General features: G+C 39.3%; 1 protein-coding gene across 1 annotated transcript in view; it reads left to right on the top strand.

Moving 5' to 3' along the window:
• The window catches only part of mtbp (MDM2 binding protein), a gene marked incomplete at its 5' end in the record, with an annotated part of 30,433 nt that extends 24,381 nt beyond the window's left edge, over window positions 1–6,052 (top strand). The window contains 7 exons of the mRNA XM_080500556.1: window positions 413–508; window positions 649–912; window positions 1,038–1,207; window positions 1,720–1,832; window positions 3,594–3,707; window positions 5,167–5,232; window positions 5,308–6,052. Of these exons, the coding sequence (XP_080356682.1) occupies window positions 413–508; window positions 649–912; window positions 1,038–1,207; window positions 1,720–1,832; window positions 3,594–3,707; window positions 5,167–5,232; window positions 5,308–5,349 (865 nt within the window). The 3' untranslated portion in view covers window positions 5,350–6,052. The remainder of the gene's footprint in view (window positions 1–412; window positions 509–648; window positions 913–1,037; window positions 1,208–1,719; window positions 1,833–3,593; window positions 3,708–5,166; window positions 5,233–5,307) is intronic.
• Window positions 6,053–21,160: the final 15,108 nt, after the last annotated feature.

The following is a 21,160-nucleotide window of genomic DNA, read 5'->3' as shown; positions in this document are numbered from 1 at the left end:
TTACATTGACAGTTCTCACTTTGTTCAAACATTTAACTGGACTTGCATAACATGTTCAGATGAACATACTCCTACTCCAACTGGGTGTAAATGTGGTTATACATATTTATTTTCAGGATGGAGCTTAATGACAAACACTTAAAGAGTCCATAATTAGAACCTGATTGTGATAATTAGCCCACAGAGCGCTCACAACCTTTAGACGAACATTATTGATTCCAGTTAAAGGGAAACAAAAACACCCAAAACAATAAACTAAGAATAATTCTGTCATTGTATCTCTTTAATTAGATAGGTTTTGTTGAAGTGGCCTAATGAAGAAAATATTATATTTAGAAGCAAGACAAAGAATCCTCACATCCATTCTCCTTTTCTGTCTTTTTGTCCTCATCCTCACTCCCCTTCTGTTCAGCATGAATGTGTTTCAGTTGTCACCAGACCTCTCCCCCGGGAGAATCACCAAATTGCCCTTCAGCAAAGCATCAGCCTCTCATTACCATGGCATAGAGTAAGTTTCCGAAAACATAGATTCTTGAATCACAGGAACTAGTACGTTTAGTACGAGCAGCAATAAAACATTAATTGTGAGCAAAGGCTCTAACTTGACATAATTTTCTGCCACAGTGTTTGATCTGTTTCTTCTTCTAGGTTCTGCCTGGATAACCAGCGTTCTCTGGAGCGGGATCAGGCCTTTGTGCGGCTGCAGTCGCGACTGATCCGCTTCGAGACCCAGACGACCTGTTCCAAGGAACCTTGCGCCCTCCCCTTTGCCCTTAGCCCCGCCCCTTCACCAGCTGTACTGTCCGAGCCAGGAAGTGTTCCCGATGGAGAAACTCTGCAGAATAATGATGTCGCACGACTCAAGCGAAGGTCCTGGGAGACGGACGTCGTTGGAGGACACCCTCGCAAAAGGTACGGAGCAGTGCGTCCGTCCAAGTTCGAAGCAGGAACGATTGAGTGCACGAATGGAAGGTTGTTGAATCTTCATACCGACGTGTCATCACTGTTGTGTTTATATCCGATTCTGAATGAGCCAGGCTGGTGAAGTCGGAGAGCAGCGACTCGCTGTGCTCTCAGAGCAGCAGCAGCAGCGGCACTAACCCCATCATTAGGTCACTACGGCAACAACCCAGCAGGTCGCAGTCCACCTCCTCCTCCTCCTCCTCCCTCAGCACCTCATTGTCTGCAGCCACAAGACGCACTTCAGGTAAAGTCTTTACTGGAGCTGTGAGGTTGGCTTCTGGTGTTACAAGACAATATTAGGTAGAGCAGTAAACCGTCTATAGCAAAAGGCAAGAACAAGATGGCATAGTTCCACTTAATGGAATAGACGACTGCACATCGTGTTTGATAAATGCCCCAAAAATCTGTTAAATAGAATTGGTTATCCATCACACTTATTACAAACTCATTAGCATATTTTACAGAAACAAAATTATTTAATTGAAGACTTCATGGCCTAATTGTTATACTTTCCCAGTATGCTGGGAGCTACATGGGGGGGTGTCAGAGCTGACTGCAGAGTTGGGGAGATGTCATTCCAATAGGCCATAAGCAGTCCTGAGAGAAAGTCTGTCTTGTGTGGAACTCGGCCTGTAGAGAGCATTTTCTATTATTCTGGCACCGCCATTCCTTTACCAGTTGTTTTTAAGAGTTTCTTTTAATGATTTACGCTTCGTACGAGATATTGTGCCCATCACTTCCTACGTGACTCCTCAGGCTTGGCGGCTCCCCCCTGTGCCGACAAACCGAAACCCCAACTGCAGAAGACGCAGCAAGGACCCGCAGAGGACAAACCCTCCAAGGAGTCCCGCTCACAGAAGCACAACAGGGTGAGGGCGTGTCTTATTTGTGAATGGGGCGACACACCGTCGAACAATTACAGTAATTGTTTTGGAAAACACGTTTATGCTTTAAAAATGATGAACAATCAAATAAATATAATCCAGAATAATGGTTACCATGGAAACAGGGACCAGTCGCAGCATGCCAAGCTTTCTAGTTTATGTGTTTCAAGTTTGCTTCTATTCAGTCAGAAGTTTACAGAAACACAGAAGAGCACTTACTGTTGACTTCTTACAAAGATTTACAAGGTTGTTCGGTTCAGGTCTGAACTGAAGTGGATACAGTAATGTTTTAATTTCTTTCACGACTTTTTATTTGAACAGGGAAGCAAACTTGCTACTCTGAATAGCTGATTGAATATAGGATCCCCCCCCTCCCCCCCAGTGTTTTCCTCTCAGGTGAAGTTGCTGTCATACAGACATATTAGACACACCTGTCTTCATACTCACTGAAACTTGTAGCCAGTCACATGGCAGCCATGAAGACGCCTTACAGCGTCAGTTAATGGGGCAGGTTTCAAAATGACATTAATATTTCACCGTTACAGACTTTAAGAAACAACTGAATATGCAGCTTCCTGGCTCTCTGTAAAAGACTCATCTTCAATACCACTTTATCCAACACAGCTCTAGAGAGAACCCGAGCTGACTACACTCGTTACTTCCTCAACACAAGGAGACAGGCACACAATCACATCTGGACATTTTATAGTGACCAATCAACCTCAAAAATGTGTTTCTTAACTGGGAGGAAACTAAAGTTCTTGAGTACTGAAGTGCAATGGGAGAAAATGCAAACTTTACATGGAAAGGTGCCCAACTGGACACGAGTTGGGGGGGAGGGGGGGGATGTGCTTGCTGTGGGAGTGTGAGCTTACATTTGGTCCGATGTAAAACACACACACGCACAAAAAGGCTTTTCTGTTATAGGTGTCATCGCTTCAAAGATAGATATTTAAAATTTACCATGTGTGATTTTGAAGTGTGGGCTGCATCATAATGTGGAGTTTTGTGACATTTGCAACATCTGTACTGTTATTCGACCTGCTGCTTGGCTCCACAGGCCAATACACTTTTTTCCCTCTTTCTTTAAACTTTTTTTTTTTTAACTGCTGTGCACAGTGTGTGGACACATATGTAAATATCCACTGACACACACACACACACACCCACACACAGCAGGTCTGCCTTATGCACAGTGCACAATCTGCATCCTGTCCTTGACTTGTTCTGATTTGTGATTACTATGCAAACACGCTGATCAACCAAATCTGAGTACAGGAAAGAACAGTTGGTCTTATTCAGAAGTAATGATAGCAGTTTATTCAGGGCGGAGATTGAAAGCTGCCTTTTTTCTCCTCATGAGACTGAATGGCAGTGATTGTTTCTCACAATATTGTGTGATGCTTCCTCATAACAGTCGCTGTGACAAGATTAAAGGGGTATCTGTTTATTCCAGGGATCCGTTCCCTCGGCCGTCACAAACAATACTTGTGTGTTTGTACCTGTGCACTCATTCCATTGTAAAGACATGTTTTTGTTTGCAAGGACATCCTCCAAAGTCAAGACATGCTGACATCTATTACTTTTAAAGAGAGGAACTGTGCTAAAATTAACTTCTGTGAAGCTGGTTAGCATTTGGTGGGATTGAGATTAACACAACCTTTTATTTTTTTAGTGAAAGATTTTATGGTTCGGTACATACTTGTGCTACAAACAAATATGTTTTTCTGTCTTTTGTGTCCTCAGATGCTGCAGGAGGTTGTAACTAAAACACTCAAACACCATGGGATCCCTCCCGAGCATGAGAGTTTTGAGGCTTGCAGCAAGAGACTGTTTGATATCTCCAAATTTTATCTCAAGGTTTGTCTTTTACTGCCCTCACACAGTCGGTATTGTGCTTTCATTTCCTCTATTCATCCAGGAGCTGCTTTGTCTTTTCTTACAGACACTCAGAAGAAATTATCATGATAATATGAGTCCTTCGAGACTTTTTTGTCTTCCTGTGTTTGCTTGTAATGTTATCTACTTTAGTATGACCTTGTAATTTCGAATGGAATGTAAATATCATGGGAAAACAGCTTTAGGTTGCCAACATCGGAGGAAAACAAACTCAGATCCTTCATTTTTGTAGCATATCCTCAAGTTGTTCTGTTACAAAATCAAATATTTTTTTGTTTCAAGGATCATTGCACCGCTATTGGTCGTTGACTTCAGTTGTGAAATCCGTCATAAAAATTGCTCTTTCTTTATTTTTGTAACACTGAGCAAGAACAACAGATTTGAGGTTTGTTGAGGAAACACGACCACCTTAAATCCCATTAGTCCCATTGGTGAATCTGAGATGACATGTTCTGCTCTGATGTTGTCAAAATTAGTTTTTCATATGGCAAATAAAACCAGACTGGGACTCTTTCTAGAATCTAAGGATCTGAGAAATTGCCCAGTGGCTTTGTGGTTAATTGAAAGTTGGTGTGGCCACTAGCACTTACAGCCATTGTTAGACAGTCTGAATGTACTTCAAGGATAAAATCTTGTCAATCACTGGTTCATGCACCAACCCACTGACCAAACATATGTTCAGGGCCAGAAAGGAAGCAAAATACAAAATCAAAACGATAAAACACAGCGGAAAAATGGGAAAAATCCACATTTTGAGGTTCTGGCATCAGCAGCTTCAGCTGTTGTGAATGTAATCAAGCAGAACATAGATTTATTTCTATGTAAAAGTATTCTTAGAAATGTGAAGGTCTGCAACAACCAATAATGTAATAATTTTACCCATTTTAAATGTGATAAAGCCAAAAATGTGATAACACAGTGTACTTGTAGTGTAAATAAACAATAGGGTACTTGAGCCATTATCTTAACAACATTTTGCTAATTAATCTAATAAGATTAAGTAGCATTTAAACAACATAATTAAAATAATTTAATAAGTGGAGCCAATATTACAATAGTACATAAAAAATAACTTGTAAAAGCATTTTTGGCAGATTTTTTTTTTTTTGCAGTTTTCTGATCTGATTAAAATAAATGCCTTAATTATCATATTCCTTCTTTAAGTATGCAAACTATGCTCTACTCTCTCAATTATAGCCATAAAAAAATCTTTTAATATTTTATTACATTATTTGCAACTCATCGATGTCATTGGCTTTATTCCATTATTGTTTGCTCCAAGGTCTTTGGGAATACAAAGGACAACATGGTCGTACTTAGCTAGACTTTAAATATATTTGCTCAATTCATTGTTTGCTTTTACCTTTTTACCTATTTAATCTGTACAATACAATTCCAATTTACTGTCGCTCCGTCACAGGACCTGAAGACGTCTTGGGGTTTGCACAACGAGATGAAGAAAGCAGCCAGCAGCAATGTTAAACAGGTAAAGGCCACAAGACAACCGGCGCTTATTTGTTTGACCCTTCAACGCTCTTCATTGTTTTATTTTCTGCGGTAGGTGATTGACTGGGTGCTGGAGAAGATGTCAAAGAGACAATGACGAAGACGAATAAGCGTTTGCCTCCAAAAACGGTCACATTTTAATGAATGTTTGATTATTTTTAAGCCATTCAGATTAGTTGTACATTGTTCCTCTGAGGCTGTTTTAATTGCCATAATCCATTTTTATTTCAATTAGTGCTTCTTTACTCCTCAGAGGATTGTATTGCACTCTCTCATTTAAAGCTTTTCTATGTGTTTGGTTGGTTGTTTGTCCTCTCTGATACCCTCACACAGCTTGAGCTTCAAAAGAGGAAACATACAGACAAAAACACACGTTGATCTGACTGCATTTTATTTCTGTTTGCAGCATTTTTATTTTAATAGTTTTAAATCCTTCACCACTTTTTTTTAAGTTCGTACAACAATTTTATAGTCATAGATGTGCATCTTTTTATTTGTTTATTGTCATTCGCTGGTTGTAACCAAATAAATGTATTTGATCCTATTTTGTTCAGTGCATCTCAGCTTGAGCAGGTGTCCTCAGGAAAGAGATGTGAGTGTATGTTGTGTCTGAGAAATATGTTTTACATTACCACGGCTGACAGCAAACAGCCCTGTGTGCGGAGCCGCCGTAATTCAGATGGTGAAAACAAAGCCACGAGCAGAGCAGCACATTATGCAGAGCTGATTATGACTGACAGATTTGTCCTGTTTGTACAAGTTTGCTTTCAGTCCAGATGCGTCGGGAAAGTACTGCTCAGATTTCTCCATCTCAACTGTGTAAAGAAAGCCTCGTGCTGAGCTTTTCTCCACAGGAATCAAACTGCCTCCCAGGAGATGCTGACCACAGGTTTCTCATAGGGGGAAAAAATAAAGTTCTTAAATTGGAAAAGTTAACTTAAATCAACTCACTTTCTCTTTGTCCAACTCGAGAACTTCACTGGAGTAAATTATTCTTCTGTGCAAATCCGTCAACATGACCACAGTAAAGTTGTGGTGTGAAACAATTGAACATATTTTACTTTGTAATTCACAAGATTTAGAGCAGACGTAAACTTCCTCAGGAAGTTAAAATCCTTTGAAGTCTGCAATGAAATGCTGTACCTTTTTCATCAACCTGTTGTCGCGAGTGCAGTGTTGTTTGCTGTTGTATGCTGGCGCAACTGCATGACGGCCAGAGAGAAGAACCGACTGGACAAGCTGGTCAGGAAGTGTGGATCGGTGATGGGGAGGAGGGTGGGCACTGGGTGGGTCGATGAGCGGATGGAAAAGAGGATGCGGAGCATGATCCAGACCATTCCCAAGAACAGTAGCCACCCCCTTCACAACACTGGCTGCTCAGAGAAGCCAAATACAAACCGCCTCTATTTTTCTACATCATTAGATTTTAAAGCTCCTGTTAACAACCTTGTTTAACAGCATGAATTTCATTGAAGAGGAACCTAAAAGCTGCACTTGTATATGAAGAAATATTTTAATAAACACAACTGGCCCCTTTCAAAAGCAAGTTCTTGTTTACAGTGTTAAATTACTCGTAAACGGGAAAAAAAAAACATGTGTTTTTGTGAGAAGAGAGCAGCAGTCTTTGGCAACGTCACTGAGTGTTCGATGATACAGAGTGCATTATCTGTACGTACTGCCAGTATCAGTGGACCAACAACAGATAAAACAGTTTACATTGTAGCTCCCACGTCTGCGTCAGACAAAGTCCTTGATAGGGGGGAAAAAAATGACCAGAAAAGGAAAAGTCTTTGTGGCTGCACAGGGGAGAAGGAGACGCTGCATGGTGACGCTTATCATTAGTCCTTGGACTAAAACGATAAGAGTCACTCAGGCTGATTTCCTAGTATGGTGACTTCAAATGTACTGTGCCTGTAAAACAAACACTCAAGTCACCAGCCATTGTCGGAGTTCCCTATAAAAAGGACAACACCAACTCCCAGATTTCTGTAGCAAACATTTAATGTGTTAAATTCTAGACCTAGAATGATTTACAGTTGTTCTGCATGCTCATGAAATGGACACTGCAGAAGATTAAAAATGAGGTGGCCATCTGTTGTACCGCACAAAATAAATGTTATTAATGACCGTGAGTCGTTCCTGTTCCGGGGACTTTGGAAAGAAAGTAAGAAAGAAAGATGTGAGAAAGCAGGCTGAAGCCAATTTACATAACTGAAGAGGTAGGAGACTTCTTCCTCCTGAAGTGTCTCATTACGAGAACCCGAAGCTGTAAATAGTTTGTTTCTCTAAAGTCATTTTGTGATAATGCAGCTTTATTATGAAACTGTCTCAACCATAAAGGCTTTACTTTTTCATCTTTATGTCTTTAAACTAAAGGAAACATACTGTGAGGAAAATGTGGTACAGAAATTGCATCTTGTAGCGGGAATAAGGCGTCCTCATTATGTTGAAATGGGTTGGTCAGTCGGTGAGAGCCGACTGTGAGCACCTGTGGAGGGATAAATTGACCTGGGTGTTGCAGGTCATGGACTGAGATTTAAGGAGGGGGGCTCACAGCCTCAGGATCCAACGATGCTGCAGAGCCAAGTTTAGGACCCAATCACACGCTTTACAATGATTGTTTCAAGCCTGTGTTATACTGAGTCAAGTAACATGTTTTCCATTAGGGGAGACCAAACCTGGTTACATCACCCAGCTCTGCCCTACAAAGAACACATTTTCAACATTGAAAACAAGTTTATTGCTAAAACTAAAGAAACTTCATTTAATTGAATCACCATCATAGAATTCTTTGCAGACTCCGTGATTAATAAAAAAAAAAACGCAAAACCCTCACAAGCCTTTCAGTGGCACCTTGAAGCTTTTTTTTTTTTTTAACTCCCACAGCCAAAGGAAACTCTCATACTTTGCTTTGTCTCTAACTCTGTCGGGGAATCACGTCAAGAAATAAAAGCAAATGTTAGTACCAGATCAAGTTTTTGAGGATGTTTCAGTTGCAGAGACAAAAATGTCAAAGTCACATGCTTGAATATCTGATGCAGTTGCTCTTTTTCTTTGTATGTAAGATGTTGCACAGTGACTCTTAGGTGCATTAACATCACAGACGCCAAATTTAAAGCAAATCCCGAATCTTTATTCTTGCACCTCTGGCGTCTTCTCTTTCATGAATCCATTCCTAATAACTATGAAGTCTTGCAGAGGAAGTGGGAGAACTGGAGTTCAGTGTTTACATTTCTTGAAACCTTAGACCTTCACCTCTTCCACGAGTTCAGCAATGTCCTTAAACGTGAAAAGACATCGAAGAAACTATGTCAAAGGCACAGAATATAATCCTCACATGAAATCAATATACTCTGTAAATAATTATATTATCAAGATTCTGGAAATCACTCCCTCCATTCCTTACCCCCCCCCCCCCAAAAAAAAAAGAAAAATGACATGGAAAAGGTAAGCGATATCCAACCTGCCATTAGCTAGCAGTAAATTAATTCTTACCAAAAGAAAGTGAATCCAGGAAATGTCCCCATGATGAATCTACAAGTCAGAAAAAGCCAATGGTGCAAATCTTTGTTTGCGCCATAATGATCCATCTCTATTTGAATCCAGACACTGATTATTACAATCATGCAGCTCAGACTCATAGTTCACCAAGGACAGTGAAAGTGATGCGTACTGGCTGCAAACCTAAAATGTCAGTAAATGTTGATTTTTAAACAAAAAGATCAGGTTCATTTTAAAAGATTTTTTGTGTCTGCTTGGTCAAATCCACAAGCACTCACATTGTCCTCAAAATCAACTTTTGTTGGAATTTAGCTGACTCTTACACAGATCATGATCACACTTCAGAAACAAAATCTCTGAAATACGTCAACTGGACTTTATATGAAACTCCATGAACTACATTTAAAAGTGACATAAGTGGAAAAGGAAGTGTTTCCATTTGGCCTCAGCCTCAGTATGGAGCCACACATCTGTGTGTCAAAAGCTGCTTTGATGCTACGATTAAGTTTCAGAAAGGTATGGAGGCAAATTCAAATACTTGAAAATTTTTTATTAAGTACAGTTAAAGAACAAATATTGTGGAACTTCTAATTTGCAAATGCTAAATAACAGACCTTCCTAAGAAAACAGATTTAATCCTCTGCACGCACTCAGTATCTAAATGTTTGGAATGTTCACATGAGGAAGTTTACGAATGCAACAAGAAATTAGACTGGAATTGTGTTACAAAGACTTCAAAGGACTCCAACCTTGGATTTGGTGTGTGTGTGTGTGTGTGTGTGTGTGTGTGTGTGTGTGTGTGTGTGTGTGTGTGTGTGTGTGTGTGTGTGTGTGTGTGTGTGTGTGTGTGTGTGTGTGTGTGTGTGTGTGCGTGTGTGCGTGCGTGCACGCATACAGTACAATTAATCATTCTGTGAATGTACCTGAAACCTTTTTTTTAATTAAAATATTAAGTTAATGCTAATGTTGATAGCTCTGTGCTAATCATGCTGTGCAACATTATCAGTAAATAGCGACATAGTCATCCATTTTTAATTGAGATTATCAAAATTATACATGCAGGTTAATTAAGTGAACTGCAATATTAGATTTTTTTTTCTTTGCTTTTCCCACCTGCTTTTCTGAGCTGTCTTTTCTCATAATTCAGAAGAAACACAGTAGCCTATACGGTCCCTTCACAAACCCAGGGAAACAAGACCTTTATTCTCAACATAAACTGTTAAAGGAACAGCAACAAATGCTTTTCAGACTATTTCAGTGCTAGACCAATCGGAAGAAAATTGCTGGTTAAAAAAAAAAAATAAAGAACAGAAATCCCTTGTTCCAGTTTTTTAGTGTAGGTGGGAATAATGAAGCTCTTTTTTTTTTTTTTTTTTAAAGCATAATGATGACTGTGACTTGGAATGGACTCTTTGAAAAGAAGTGTTCCTTCTCTGGAGAGCAGGTTTGCTCTCTGCAGGGGAGCAGTAAGTGAGATCACTTTGAGACTGGAAGTATTATCAGACATGTACAGTATATGTAGAAGAACATTTTGAATGTATTTTTTTTATTTTTTTATTTTGTCCAACAATGTTCAGAGAAGTGTGTCACAAAAGCTGCATGAGAGAAGAAGTCCAACTGTCCTGGTTATGCCGGATCAATTCAGCTTGGGTTTGGTTGCAGGTAAGCGAGTTCACCACAGCGTTTTATTCAGTGCAGTTGGCACGCTCCCTACAGTGCGAAAAGGCAGGTTTAATTAATCCTGCTGCTCACATCTCAAACTAATGTGTTTCTTGCTGTTATAGAAATAATTATGACACTTTTTGTGAAAACACTAAAAAAAACAAAACAGAAATGCCATCCTGTTTGGAGACAGGTTGTACTTGCAGCATCGGTTGGATCCAGTCACCATTCAGCGTCTTCAAAGCTCAACTGCTCTTCCTTTGTCCAATGGATGCTTTGAAATAACTTCCAATATTATTTTACAATACAGACTTAATTTTTTTTTTTTTTTGTATTTCTCATGTTTTTGCATGACCACTCAACCAGCGAAGAGCCGCCTTTATTAAGTCCTCAGATTCATTAGATTCATGAAAACTAATTGCATCCAGAAATCTGTATTGTATTATAATACAAACAATGGCACCATTTCCTTGCATTGTGAGATAATAATATGTTATGTCTGTTGCATGCACAAGAATGAGCTTGCTCCCTTGATAAAATAAGACACCCCCCCCCCCCCCCCAAAAAAAAAAAACCCAGCTTTTTAAAAGACAGAAGGTCTCAATACCAGACGTGAGCAGACACTTCCTATCCTTCAATCAGCGACACATGATGTTTTTATTGAGGTGGCAAAGTGTCTTGTAGCAAAATCACTTTCACTGTGACAGCTGATTTTCAATGCGCAGCCCAGAACTTTGAAAAGCAGTAAGTAGGAAGAAATAGACGTCCCGAGAGAATCGGGCTCACTGTCTGCACACCATAGTGAACGGTAATTAGTGTGGGACGGACTATATTAAGTTTCTCTGATAGACAGCCTAGTTTAGTGTCGAGGATTCCCACCGAGGTGCTTGGTTTTCAGTCGGTGCATGGCTTGCTCATCTTGGTTGCAACAAATAAAGATGAGGAGAATTGTGGAGTTACTTAGCAGCTATTGGACCCCAGATTGCCAACCAGTCTGCACAGTGAGATAAATCCAAAAGAAAATACTGAGTGACAAGATACCAGGTTGCCAATTTATGACCAACAGCCATTTTCCCCTCATTTACTAAGTTTGATCAATAAACAATAATTTTTGTCCCATCTGCCTTACACCAGGCATTGTAATTTCAGTCCTTTGTTATCCCATTTTTTTTTTCTATTATGCAACTCGGAGTTATAGATTGGATATGTATCAGTGGGGCTGACACAGTGGTGCAGTGGTTAGCACAGTTGCACAAGGCATTCCAGGGCTTTACAAGAATTCGGAAAAACAAGAATGTTTTGAACATGAGGCAAAAGCAGCAGCAGATTCTGACTTATTCAGCTTTTCTTTGGGGTAAATTAATGACTCATACTTCGATAAAGCAGACACATATGAACCAGGTATGAACTGAAATCATTTCAAATTATTGACTTGCACTACCACAACTAAAATAAGTCCCTGTTGTAGATGTACCTAGTTTACAAATTGGCCCACTCCAGTGACTGTAGAGTAAACCATGTGATAGCTTTCTCTCTGTATGTATCAGTTTCATCATTTAATTTTGTGTTTTCCATCAACAGTCAGGGCTCTGGAGGTTAATGTTGCGTCTCATTTTCTGAAGCTATTGACGTCCGGCTGCTGGACCGTGTGATGGAGAGCTTGGTGTTGGCTCTTTTCTTGACTGTGATCTAATTTGGTGTATCTACACTGTTTCTGTTCCATTATATTATATCGTCGAATGAATGTCAAGCACCACTGCACATATGAAACCTGGCTTTCTAATGCCATTTTGTCTCGTTTTGTACATCAGGAATCTGGACATAAGGTATGATTTTGTGTTTGTCTCTGGCTGATTGAATACATTTCTACAGTCAGCGGATAACTTTATCCAGTTATTTATCTACCTTAGACACTGAAGGAGCTGGAGGAATTAACTCTTACCACCTACGAGTGCTAAATGCTTTGTTCTTTGGAGGAAGAAAGCTTTTATTGATTGCCTTTAAAGACGGATTGTATTTCCTTGACCTCTTCGATTGTTTCAATTGTTTCAGGCTGATGGATCTTTTGTCATTAACAGTTCCTCCGGTCTCTGGGCTTCTCACACACAGATGACTAGTATTTCTGTCACACTACTGCAGCTACACACTGCTTCTACACAACACCATGAAACACAACAACACAAGTGGATTTACACACGTTACAACAGTCAATCAAGAGTTAATTTCAGTAGATACACACACACACGCACACACACACACACACACACACAAAACAAATGGTATTCAATCACATCAAAGGACATTACATTGACGAACAGTTTCCAATGCAATTAGAGTATATCACTGGGGGTAATCCACTCGATAAGAGATTTTCTGTGGAGGTAGGAGCCCCACATCCCACATACAAGGAATTATGTTAAGAATCCAATTGAAACAAAAAGCAAAATGTGAGCTGAATGGTCTCAATTTGAAAAATCTGATCTTAATATAATGTCTTCGCCTGCTGTGACTGTTGCACTAAACCTGTTTATTATGAATACAACGCACCTCAGTCCACTTACAATAACTTCATCTTCTGTGAAAAGACATCTCCCTGATCACCAGATTTTTCATGCCACTTCTGTTAATAACACTACTAACACTGCTGATGTTTAATGTTAAGATAAATTCAGCATTCCAAACTTGCTACTATCAAATGACTGAAATAATAGCTTTAGTTATTATTTTTCAGTTCCTCTGAGAAAATTGACAGTATGAATTGATTGGTCTACTCAGTCCCATGAAAATATGAATAACTACTAATTGGTGTTTATGAGTAATAATTAGATCAATATCTATAACCATAATTACAAACTGAGCAGTAAGAAAAGGTTGAAAGATTCCTAGTTTTGCACAGAAGAGGCTCATGTCTGGTATTCACACTTATCCAACATTAAACAAACCAGCCTTTGTATTCAAAAACATTTATTTACAACAGATTAAAAACACACAATGTCCAATCTAATCCAAAAAGCCAAACACTACAACACGCAGTGTGTATGAGTGAGAGTAGGGAGGCTTTGTGTGAGCCCGTGTGCACAGATGGGGGTCCGCGCCACAAAGTGTGTGAGTTCCTTTGTTCTGTTTCCCACATATGCAGGTGTGTGTGTGTGTGTGTGTGTGTGTGTGTGTGTGTGTGTGTGTGTGTGTGTGTGTGTGTGTGTGTGTGTGTGTGTGTGTGTGTGTGTGTGTGTGTGTGTGTGTGTGTGGAGGTGCATGTGTGGAGGTGTGCATGTGTGTGTTTGGACAGAACGAAGAGAATTTGTGAAGGGAAATGTAACTCCCTGCTCCGTGAGTCCGGTTTACATCAGTGTGTGTGTGTGTGTGTGTGTGTGTGTGTGTGTGTGTGTGTGTGTGTGTGTGTGTGTGTGTGTGTGTGCGTGTGTGCGTGTGTGTGCGCGTGCGTGTGCGTGCGCGTGCGTGTGTGTTGGATTGAAGAGGATCGTTACTGAGTATGCAGCCCAACGCCTTTGTGAAACATAACCAATACCTACGAAAACCACAAATCAAAGCAGATCACAACAATAGATTAATTGTGTCGAGTGGAGAGCTGCTTGGCCGTGTTTGGTGTGTTTTTGTCTGTGTTAGCCGTGGATCTGTGATTCGGCTTGAAAGGAGTCCTTCTGCCTCCTGCAGCAGGATGAGTCCGCCCTAGCCTCTCCCTGGTCCTGTAGTTCGGGATTTATTTGTCCTGTCACAGTTAGATCAGTAGTGGACTAACTGGAGCACTAAACACTTCCTCAAATGTTAGCAACTTTCTGGCAAACAGAGCAGCTGGATTATTTTGAGCACCTTTGATTATGCAACTTCCACCACTGCCAATATTCATATTAGTCTATCTATCCATCTTCTATGCTGCTTCATTATGTGCAGGGTTTGTGGGACACTGGAGCTAACCTGCTAACTATGGGCAAAGGCAGGATACGCCACAGGACAAACACAACATTTCAATTGAAAAAGCTGAAATTTTGCATTTTCGTTTTGGAAAAGTCTTGTGTTTACACATCAATGCTTTGAAAATTATGTCTGTTCACACTGCAGATACGCCAAAATATTATGTAGTTAGCAGGTAGGACCAGTACTGGGTGCCGTTATTTGATTTTGTATGGAACCAGACAGACAGGACTGCAGAGAACAATGAGCTTTAAACATTAACATTCGTATGGAAGATGCATTTCCCCCAGTTTACACAGAGATGGAGTCAAGGGTGTTTTCAAAAAGTTAAACTGTTATACCTTGAAAAAGTTCCATTTTCAGTTGCTCTCACCATCATCATCATTATTATTATTATTATTATCATTATTATTATTATTATTATTAGTAGTAGTAGTAGTAGTAGTAGTAGTAGTAGTAGTAGTATAAGCTCAACATAATTCCACTAACCTGAAATAATTAAACAGAAATGGATGAAAAATGATTTGTATGTCCTTGTTTCTACTGTTACATCATTTGTGCTAACCACAGAGTGTGTTGTAAATTAAAAGGAGGCTGGAATCAATATTCAGGCGAGGGGGGTGGAGCCAGTGTTTGGAGATGGAGCAGACATGGTTAAGATGTCACTCGGGGACAACATAGCTACACCCCAGGGATGACGTACACTTCTCAGGCCTCCGTGACTAATTTGCACAATTTGAAAAGGACCAAGCCTGCGTGCTGTTCCTGAAGGTTGTCCATCATTCAACAGCAACATGTGTTCCTGCGGATATAAATAATTCATCCAGCTGTGACATCACATCACAGTCAGATTAGATTTTGGCAATCAGAGAGCACATGTTTTTATTTAGATGACAATGAATCAATGGTTTTACTGTAGATTACACAATTCCTGAGGCTCACTGGTACAAAGCTTGCGGAAAAACTGCACGACTGTTGTGTATTTGCAGAAAAGTTGCAGTAATGAGGCGACTGACCCTGAATAAGCCCAGACTTGGAGCATGGCCACTGTTGTAAACACCCATCAGGATGATCTGTAGGTGTCTCAAGGTAAGTGAAACAGGGTCGGAGCCACTGGTAGCACCAAAAAGGTTGATCATAAATTTAATTGATGTCGGTGAAGTACGAGTGTGGGAAGTAAAACACAGCTCTGTATATTTGAGCAAATCTACTCCAGTGCACTGACATGTGATCAGCTGATAAAAGAAACATGTTACTCCACTTTTCACATTACACACTTGAAAACATTGCGGATATAAAGGTATTCATCAGTGGAGCATTAAAATGCAACATTATTGCATCCTTTCATGTGAATAACGATCCACTTTTCTCTATGGCTTTCTCCATTAAGTTCTTTAGTCTCCCAGAGCTTGTTTTGAAGCCTATTATTGCATTGCATCCTGCCATTGTCACAGTGAGAGAGTAATGATTTGTTTTGGTAACGTTGTCACGTTTCTCCTGCATTCATGCACATTCCCTCTCTTTGTTTGTCATATCAAATTTCCTCTCTCTGAGGTTTTTGTCTGATGTTTTGTCTTTTTTGAAGCCTTTTCCCCTCCCACGTCACATCATACAAATTTAGACTATAATACTGATCATAAGAAAGTAAAATAGAGCATACGCGTCCCTTCGGAGCTATTCATAAGGATTCTAGGTGAACAGGTTCCGGTCCCTGCTTGATAGTAGGACGGTTTCTTGTGACAGTCGTACAGTCTCTGATGAAATTGAGCTCCACTGATCAAATCATGTAATGACAAGCCGTTCCCATGTTGTTTAAACAAGATGGGATGATCACTGCCTCAGATTCCTGTTGGTACTATTTTTGTGACAGTATGCCTCACCTGTGGGATCCATTGACATGTGTAGGAAAGTAAAGCGTACACACACACACCCCCCCTACCCAGGTTCCCAGTGTAAAAGAGACCTCAAAGACTAACAGTCTTCCATTGAGGGGCACTGGAGGCACTTGGCAGGCCATCCAAAAACATTCCTTCGTCCCACACATATACACCCCTTTCTCACCCTGCATCTCTTTTATAATGGGTTCCCAGAAACTGCTACTTTGTGTTTCTTGTGAGAAGCAATGCAGAGGGCAGACACAGTGTCTCCCTTTCTGGCAGCGTGAAAGTGCAGGTAGCCAGTGGTACTATATGAGCACAGCTATTGTCAAGTGTGAGAATCACAACAAATGATACACCTCAAAAACATGCCTCCATCTGTTCTTCAGTGTCAAAACAGTAACTGTACATTTCTACTCAGTTGGCCATGTTATTAACACCTCATAAAGGATTAGTTACTCGTTACTCCTTTACTCAATTGCTATATGCATATATGTCTACCTGTCTTAGTGTGGCTCTCTGAATCTAGGTAAGTCTCATGGAGGAACGGGGCACACTCATTTAAGTTCATGGGCTGCATACTTGTCATTCTGACTATCCTGAGACCCAACTGGCAAAAAGTTTGACAATCTGCATGATGGCCTGTAAATACTGAATGCTCAAAACTTTTTTCTCACTTGTAATGTAAGGAACAGCCTGAAAATGTTTACTTTCAATGCAATTTTACACTATTGATACAAAAAAACAAATTCGATTGTATGTCAGATCAGGATAATCTTACAATCTTTATCATGCATATTTCACGGCTTTGGTGCGAAAGGTACTTTGCTCTTGACAAGGTACCATTCACTGCTGCATCACCCAGACATTAGTTTTTGGGTGATATTATTTTGTTGTGTCCTTTACTGCTACTGAAACAGAGCCCCGAGTGCACAAATGTAAAAAGAAGCATTTGCTTTCATTAAAAAACAAAAAACAATAACAACAAAAATAACAACCAACATCCAAGGGCCACATGTCATTACATTCAGTTGAATTTAAAACAATTAGTTTGAGGAATTTGCTTTACTTACCGGATGTAAAAGGCTATGACATCGGGCTGACGAGTGACAATTGCATTGTCAGACTCAGTGTTAAATACCACGATCATATAACTTCAAGGACCTGTCTATAAATGTATCCCCTTTATTTTAAAAGTGAAAAGGTGGCGCTGACACATTATTTTGATTTGTTTCATTTTATAAGTCATTATTAAAGCCCAGTGCTTAAACTGCATGTGCTCCTGTGAGGGGTGAGTGATTTTTAGTAATCATGCAGAAGTGTGCGTAACGTCTGCACCAGCATGAAACAGACTCATGAAATAATGAGAATAAGAGAAAGTACCAACAAAAATCAGCAGATAAAACTGACACATAAAGACAGCAGCAGACAATCTTTAAAAAGATAAACTAATATTTATTTAAGGATGTGTATCCATCACAGGAAGGTTGATAAATGTTAATGTCACTTGCTGTCAACAGAACTTACTTAGTTCAACGTTAATGAATGAGGCGCTCTTCTTCCAGTAAACAGCAGTTTAGTGCAATAGTAACCATTAACACAATAGTAAAAAGAGCAACAAGCTTAAAAAAAAACGTGTTACTTGAGCATTACTGCTAAAAGTAGTGTCATTACAGTGACATGTTATTTATGTTATTCACAACACTGCCTGTTACAGGGAAGGTTACTCATCCTCCTCCTTTTGTGAACAGATTAAAACAGGGACAGTGTGAAAAGATGACCCAGTTTCTCTCCCTTGCAGAGCCTGCAAACTGTGCTTCTGTCTCCTGTTCTTACTGAGGCTCACTTAAAACAGCTCAAGAAAGTTGTACAGCTGTCTGAGCTATCAGTGCACATATCACTGTTGACATGCCGCAGGATCCTCAGCCCCAGCAGGTTACTTTAAAAAGAGCATAGAAAGTAATCTGTCAGAAATAGGACTTTATAGATGGTAGTGAATCTACATGGGACTCCAGTGTAACATACAAAAGTGAAATATGTTTATTTTTGGATGTAGTTAAAAAAAAAAATAGGGAGAGTTTAAAAAAAAAAAAAAAAAAGCAAAAAGTATATTTAATGTGAAGACGTTCTAGCATTGACTTTGTCTAAGTGAAATAGTTTTCTTTGAAATAGCGATCTCAATCAAAACAATAACAAGCACAGAGTTTGACTCATCCTGGGAGGTGTCTCTTTTGTCCATGAGTAACCTTTGCTGATGAAAATCGATTGTGCGACTCAAAAGGAATGAAGGAATAAAGTCATGTTGCCAGAGCGTAAGAACATTTTCAGTTAAATGTGTGTCATTATGAGGACAAGGAAACTTTACTTGTATGGACAAGCAATTCAAAGTGCTTTACACAAACAAACATTGTCTTTTTTTTTTCAGGGTCATCTCTTACTCTGAGTCGACTCACATCTGCTATTAAAATGTCTCGTATCCAGATTGTATTTAAATCTGATTTGAACTTGATTACCATATTGATATGTCTGTCAGACGCTCGCCATCTGCAGTTCAATCATCCAAAAGGCATTTAAACGACACATGTTAAATTATTTTTTCAGATGATGGTAGGAGAAAGCGGCGTGTTCTCCCTGTGGTGTCCTTCAAACCTCTGAGGAGAGCAGCTAAATGGTGCTATTTGTAGACACTGACTTAATGTGGAAATGTGAATACCTCAAGTCTTTGAAGTTACTTTGTAACCTGCTTCAGTCTTATACAAACCTTACAATTAAACATTTTTCACTTCGGGTTTGGTATCTTCTAACTTAAACTAATGTAATTTAGTTCACTTCATTTCACCAGCAGCACACAATATTGTTCAGAGTCGAACGCAATTTATGTTTAATTCATGTGAAAGAAAATTAAAACTGCTTATAAGTTGTTGGTTTTTTTTCGGGCACTCAAAAAAGTCCCATTCTCTAAGGTCAAAATACATCAAAGTGTCCTGTTCAGGGACACAACCTTGGGAATGTCGTCACCACAGAGAGAGTCAAACCATTGACAAATGGCATCAGATCACTTGGCCCGAAAAGGTGTCACATTATTCAGTTGTTCAACACTTTCACATGGTCTCATTGGTCCAAAAACGTCGCATTCAAAGTTAATTCTCCCTAATCTAGCTTTCATCTATTTGAATATTGGATCATATGAGCTGCATTCAGAATCTGCTTTGTCTGTGTGAACTGGACTGGCTCCGCCCAACACACTTTTTAATAATTGAAACAAGTCATTTCTCTGGCATAATAGGCAGGTATGCAGGTATATTACTGTTGGAAAACCATTATTAAGGGAATTTTAAATGATTTGACCCCACACCTTCACACAGAATAGCAATATTAATCCCCTACATACTATTTGCATTTTACCTTTAGTTAATATAATAGTGAGTAATACAATGAGATTGGATCATCAATTCTATGTCATGGGAAGCATTGAATGTCGAATACTAAAATAACAGAGGGAGCTGTGTCACTGTGCAGCTGATTCTTTTTCATAATTTTTTTTTTAAATTTCAACTTTTCAATTCCAGTGGACCACATTCTGTCATCAGACCCTCAGATTTCTGGTCAATGCACCAACTCTCATTTCATGGTAGAGGAGTGTTTGGATTGAAATAGACGTCATGGTAAATTAGCTCACTTGTATGTTATGTGGGAGGAACTTGGGGTTCAGTGTCTTTCCCATTGATACATCAACATATACACCAGGTGAGGAGGGTGATTGAACCATTGAACTTCTTCTTTTTGCAGTTGAGTCCAAACCGTCCTGCTACGGCCTGTACTTCTAGTCCCATCTCATTTAGTTGTCCCTTCTAATTACAGTCTGGTGGTGGTTACAGTAACACAAAAACATTAAGTTTTGGCTTTGAGAAAGGAAATGAAATTAGATTAGAATTAATTTCGATGAGCCGTGACACTTAAAAAAGAGCTGATAAAATCCATTCAAATAACAAAGTAAATAACAAATGATTCTGCACACAGATTGTTACCATGGATTATTTCCAAAATGTTTCACTTTATTCACTTAAACAGAGAACAAGGCTTTTCTTCATGTTTTGACCTGATGAAGATAACTATCTTTATCTCCTCACCTTTATATTATTATGACTAAATGAAATGATTATCTTTTTCCCTCAAGATAACAAGTGTTGCTATTTCAAGATAACATTTTCATTTTGTCTGGATGAACAGATATCGCCTTGGCTGTGCTGATAACACCAGACCCAGGAGATTGTGCAGCGCTTCAGAGAGACCACTTCCAAACAGATATCTACCATTTCTTTTGCAAATATTCATATAATTTCCAGACTTGTTTCGCAAACGTAACATTTGATGCAGCTAATGTGAAGCAGTTCCAATAAATTTTGTTCAGTAAATATTAGTAGAAATCACAAAACTGCATTCCTCTGGAAAATTACAGTTTAAACTTCTCATTAAACATGGGACTGATGGATGACTCGATTAATTAATGAAATTCCAATGCAACAATAACTGGCTTTTTGTGATAGGGACTATTTATGCAATTAACCCAGGATCTTAAACTAGAGGCATGAAAACAGATTGTGACCATGGTGTCTCTCGGCTGTTTGCTGAACACTGATGCTTTCCATGCTTCACTGATACGCTTTTCTTTTGTCTATTTTTAATTGCAATAGATTTATTTCAGTGGAAGTAAAGGGATTTTTGTATTCTTCCAAAAAATGCTATTTAATATTTTCACCTCTTGGATGCAAAACTCTCAGACAGCCATTTAAATCAATGATTGATCGGTTTCCTTTGTGGGTTTGTGGTTCCACTTTTACCTGCCTTGAAAAATGTGTGAGCTTTCAAACAGAAATATGGCTGATTTCCTCCTGCAAAGTCAATATATCTCCAAACACATATGCAGAACAGGGT

This window comes from Blennius ocellaris, assembly GCF_963422515.1.
Source record: "Blennius ocellaris genome assembly, chromosome: 8".
NCBI classification, from domain to species: domain Eukaryota; kingdom Metazoa; phylum Chordata; class Actinopteri; order Blenniiformes; family Blenniidae; genus Blennius; species Blennius ocellaris.
The sequence above is the reverse complement of the archived record's forward strand: the minus strand, read 5'-3'. Positions and strand labels throughout refer to the sequence as shown.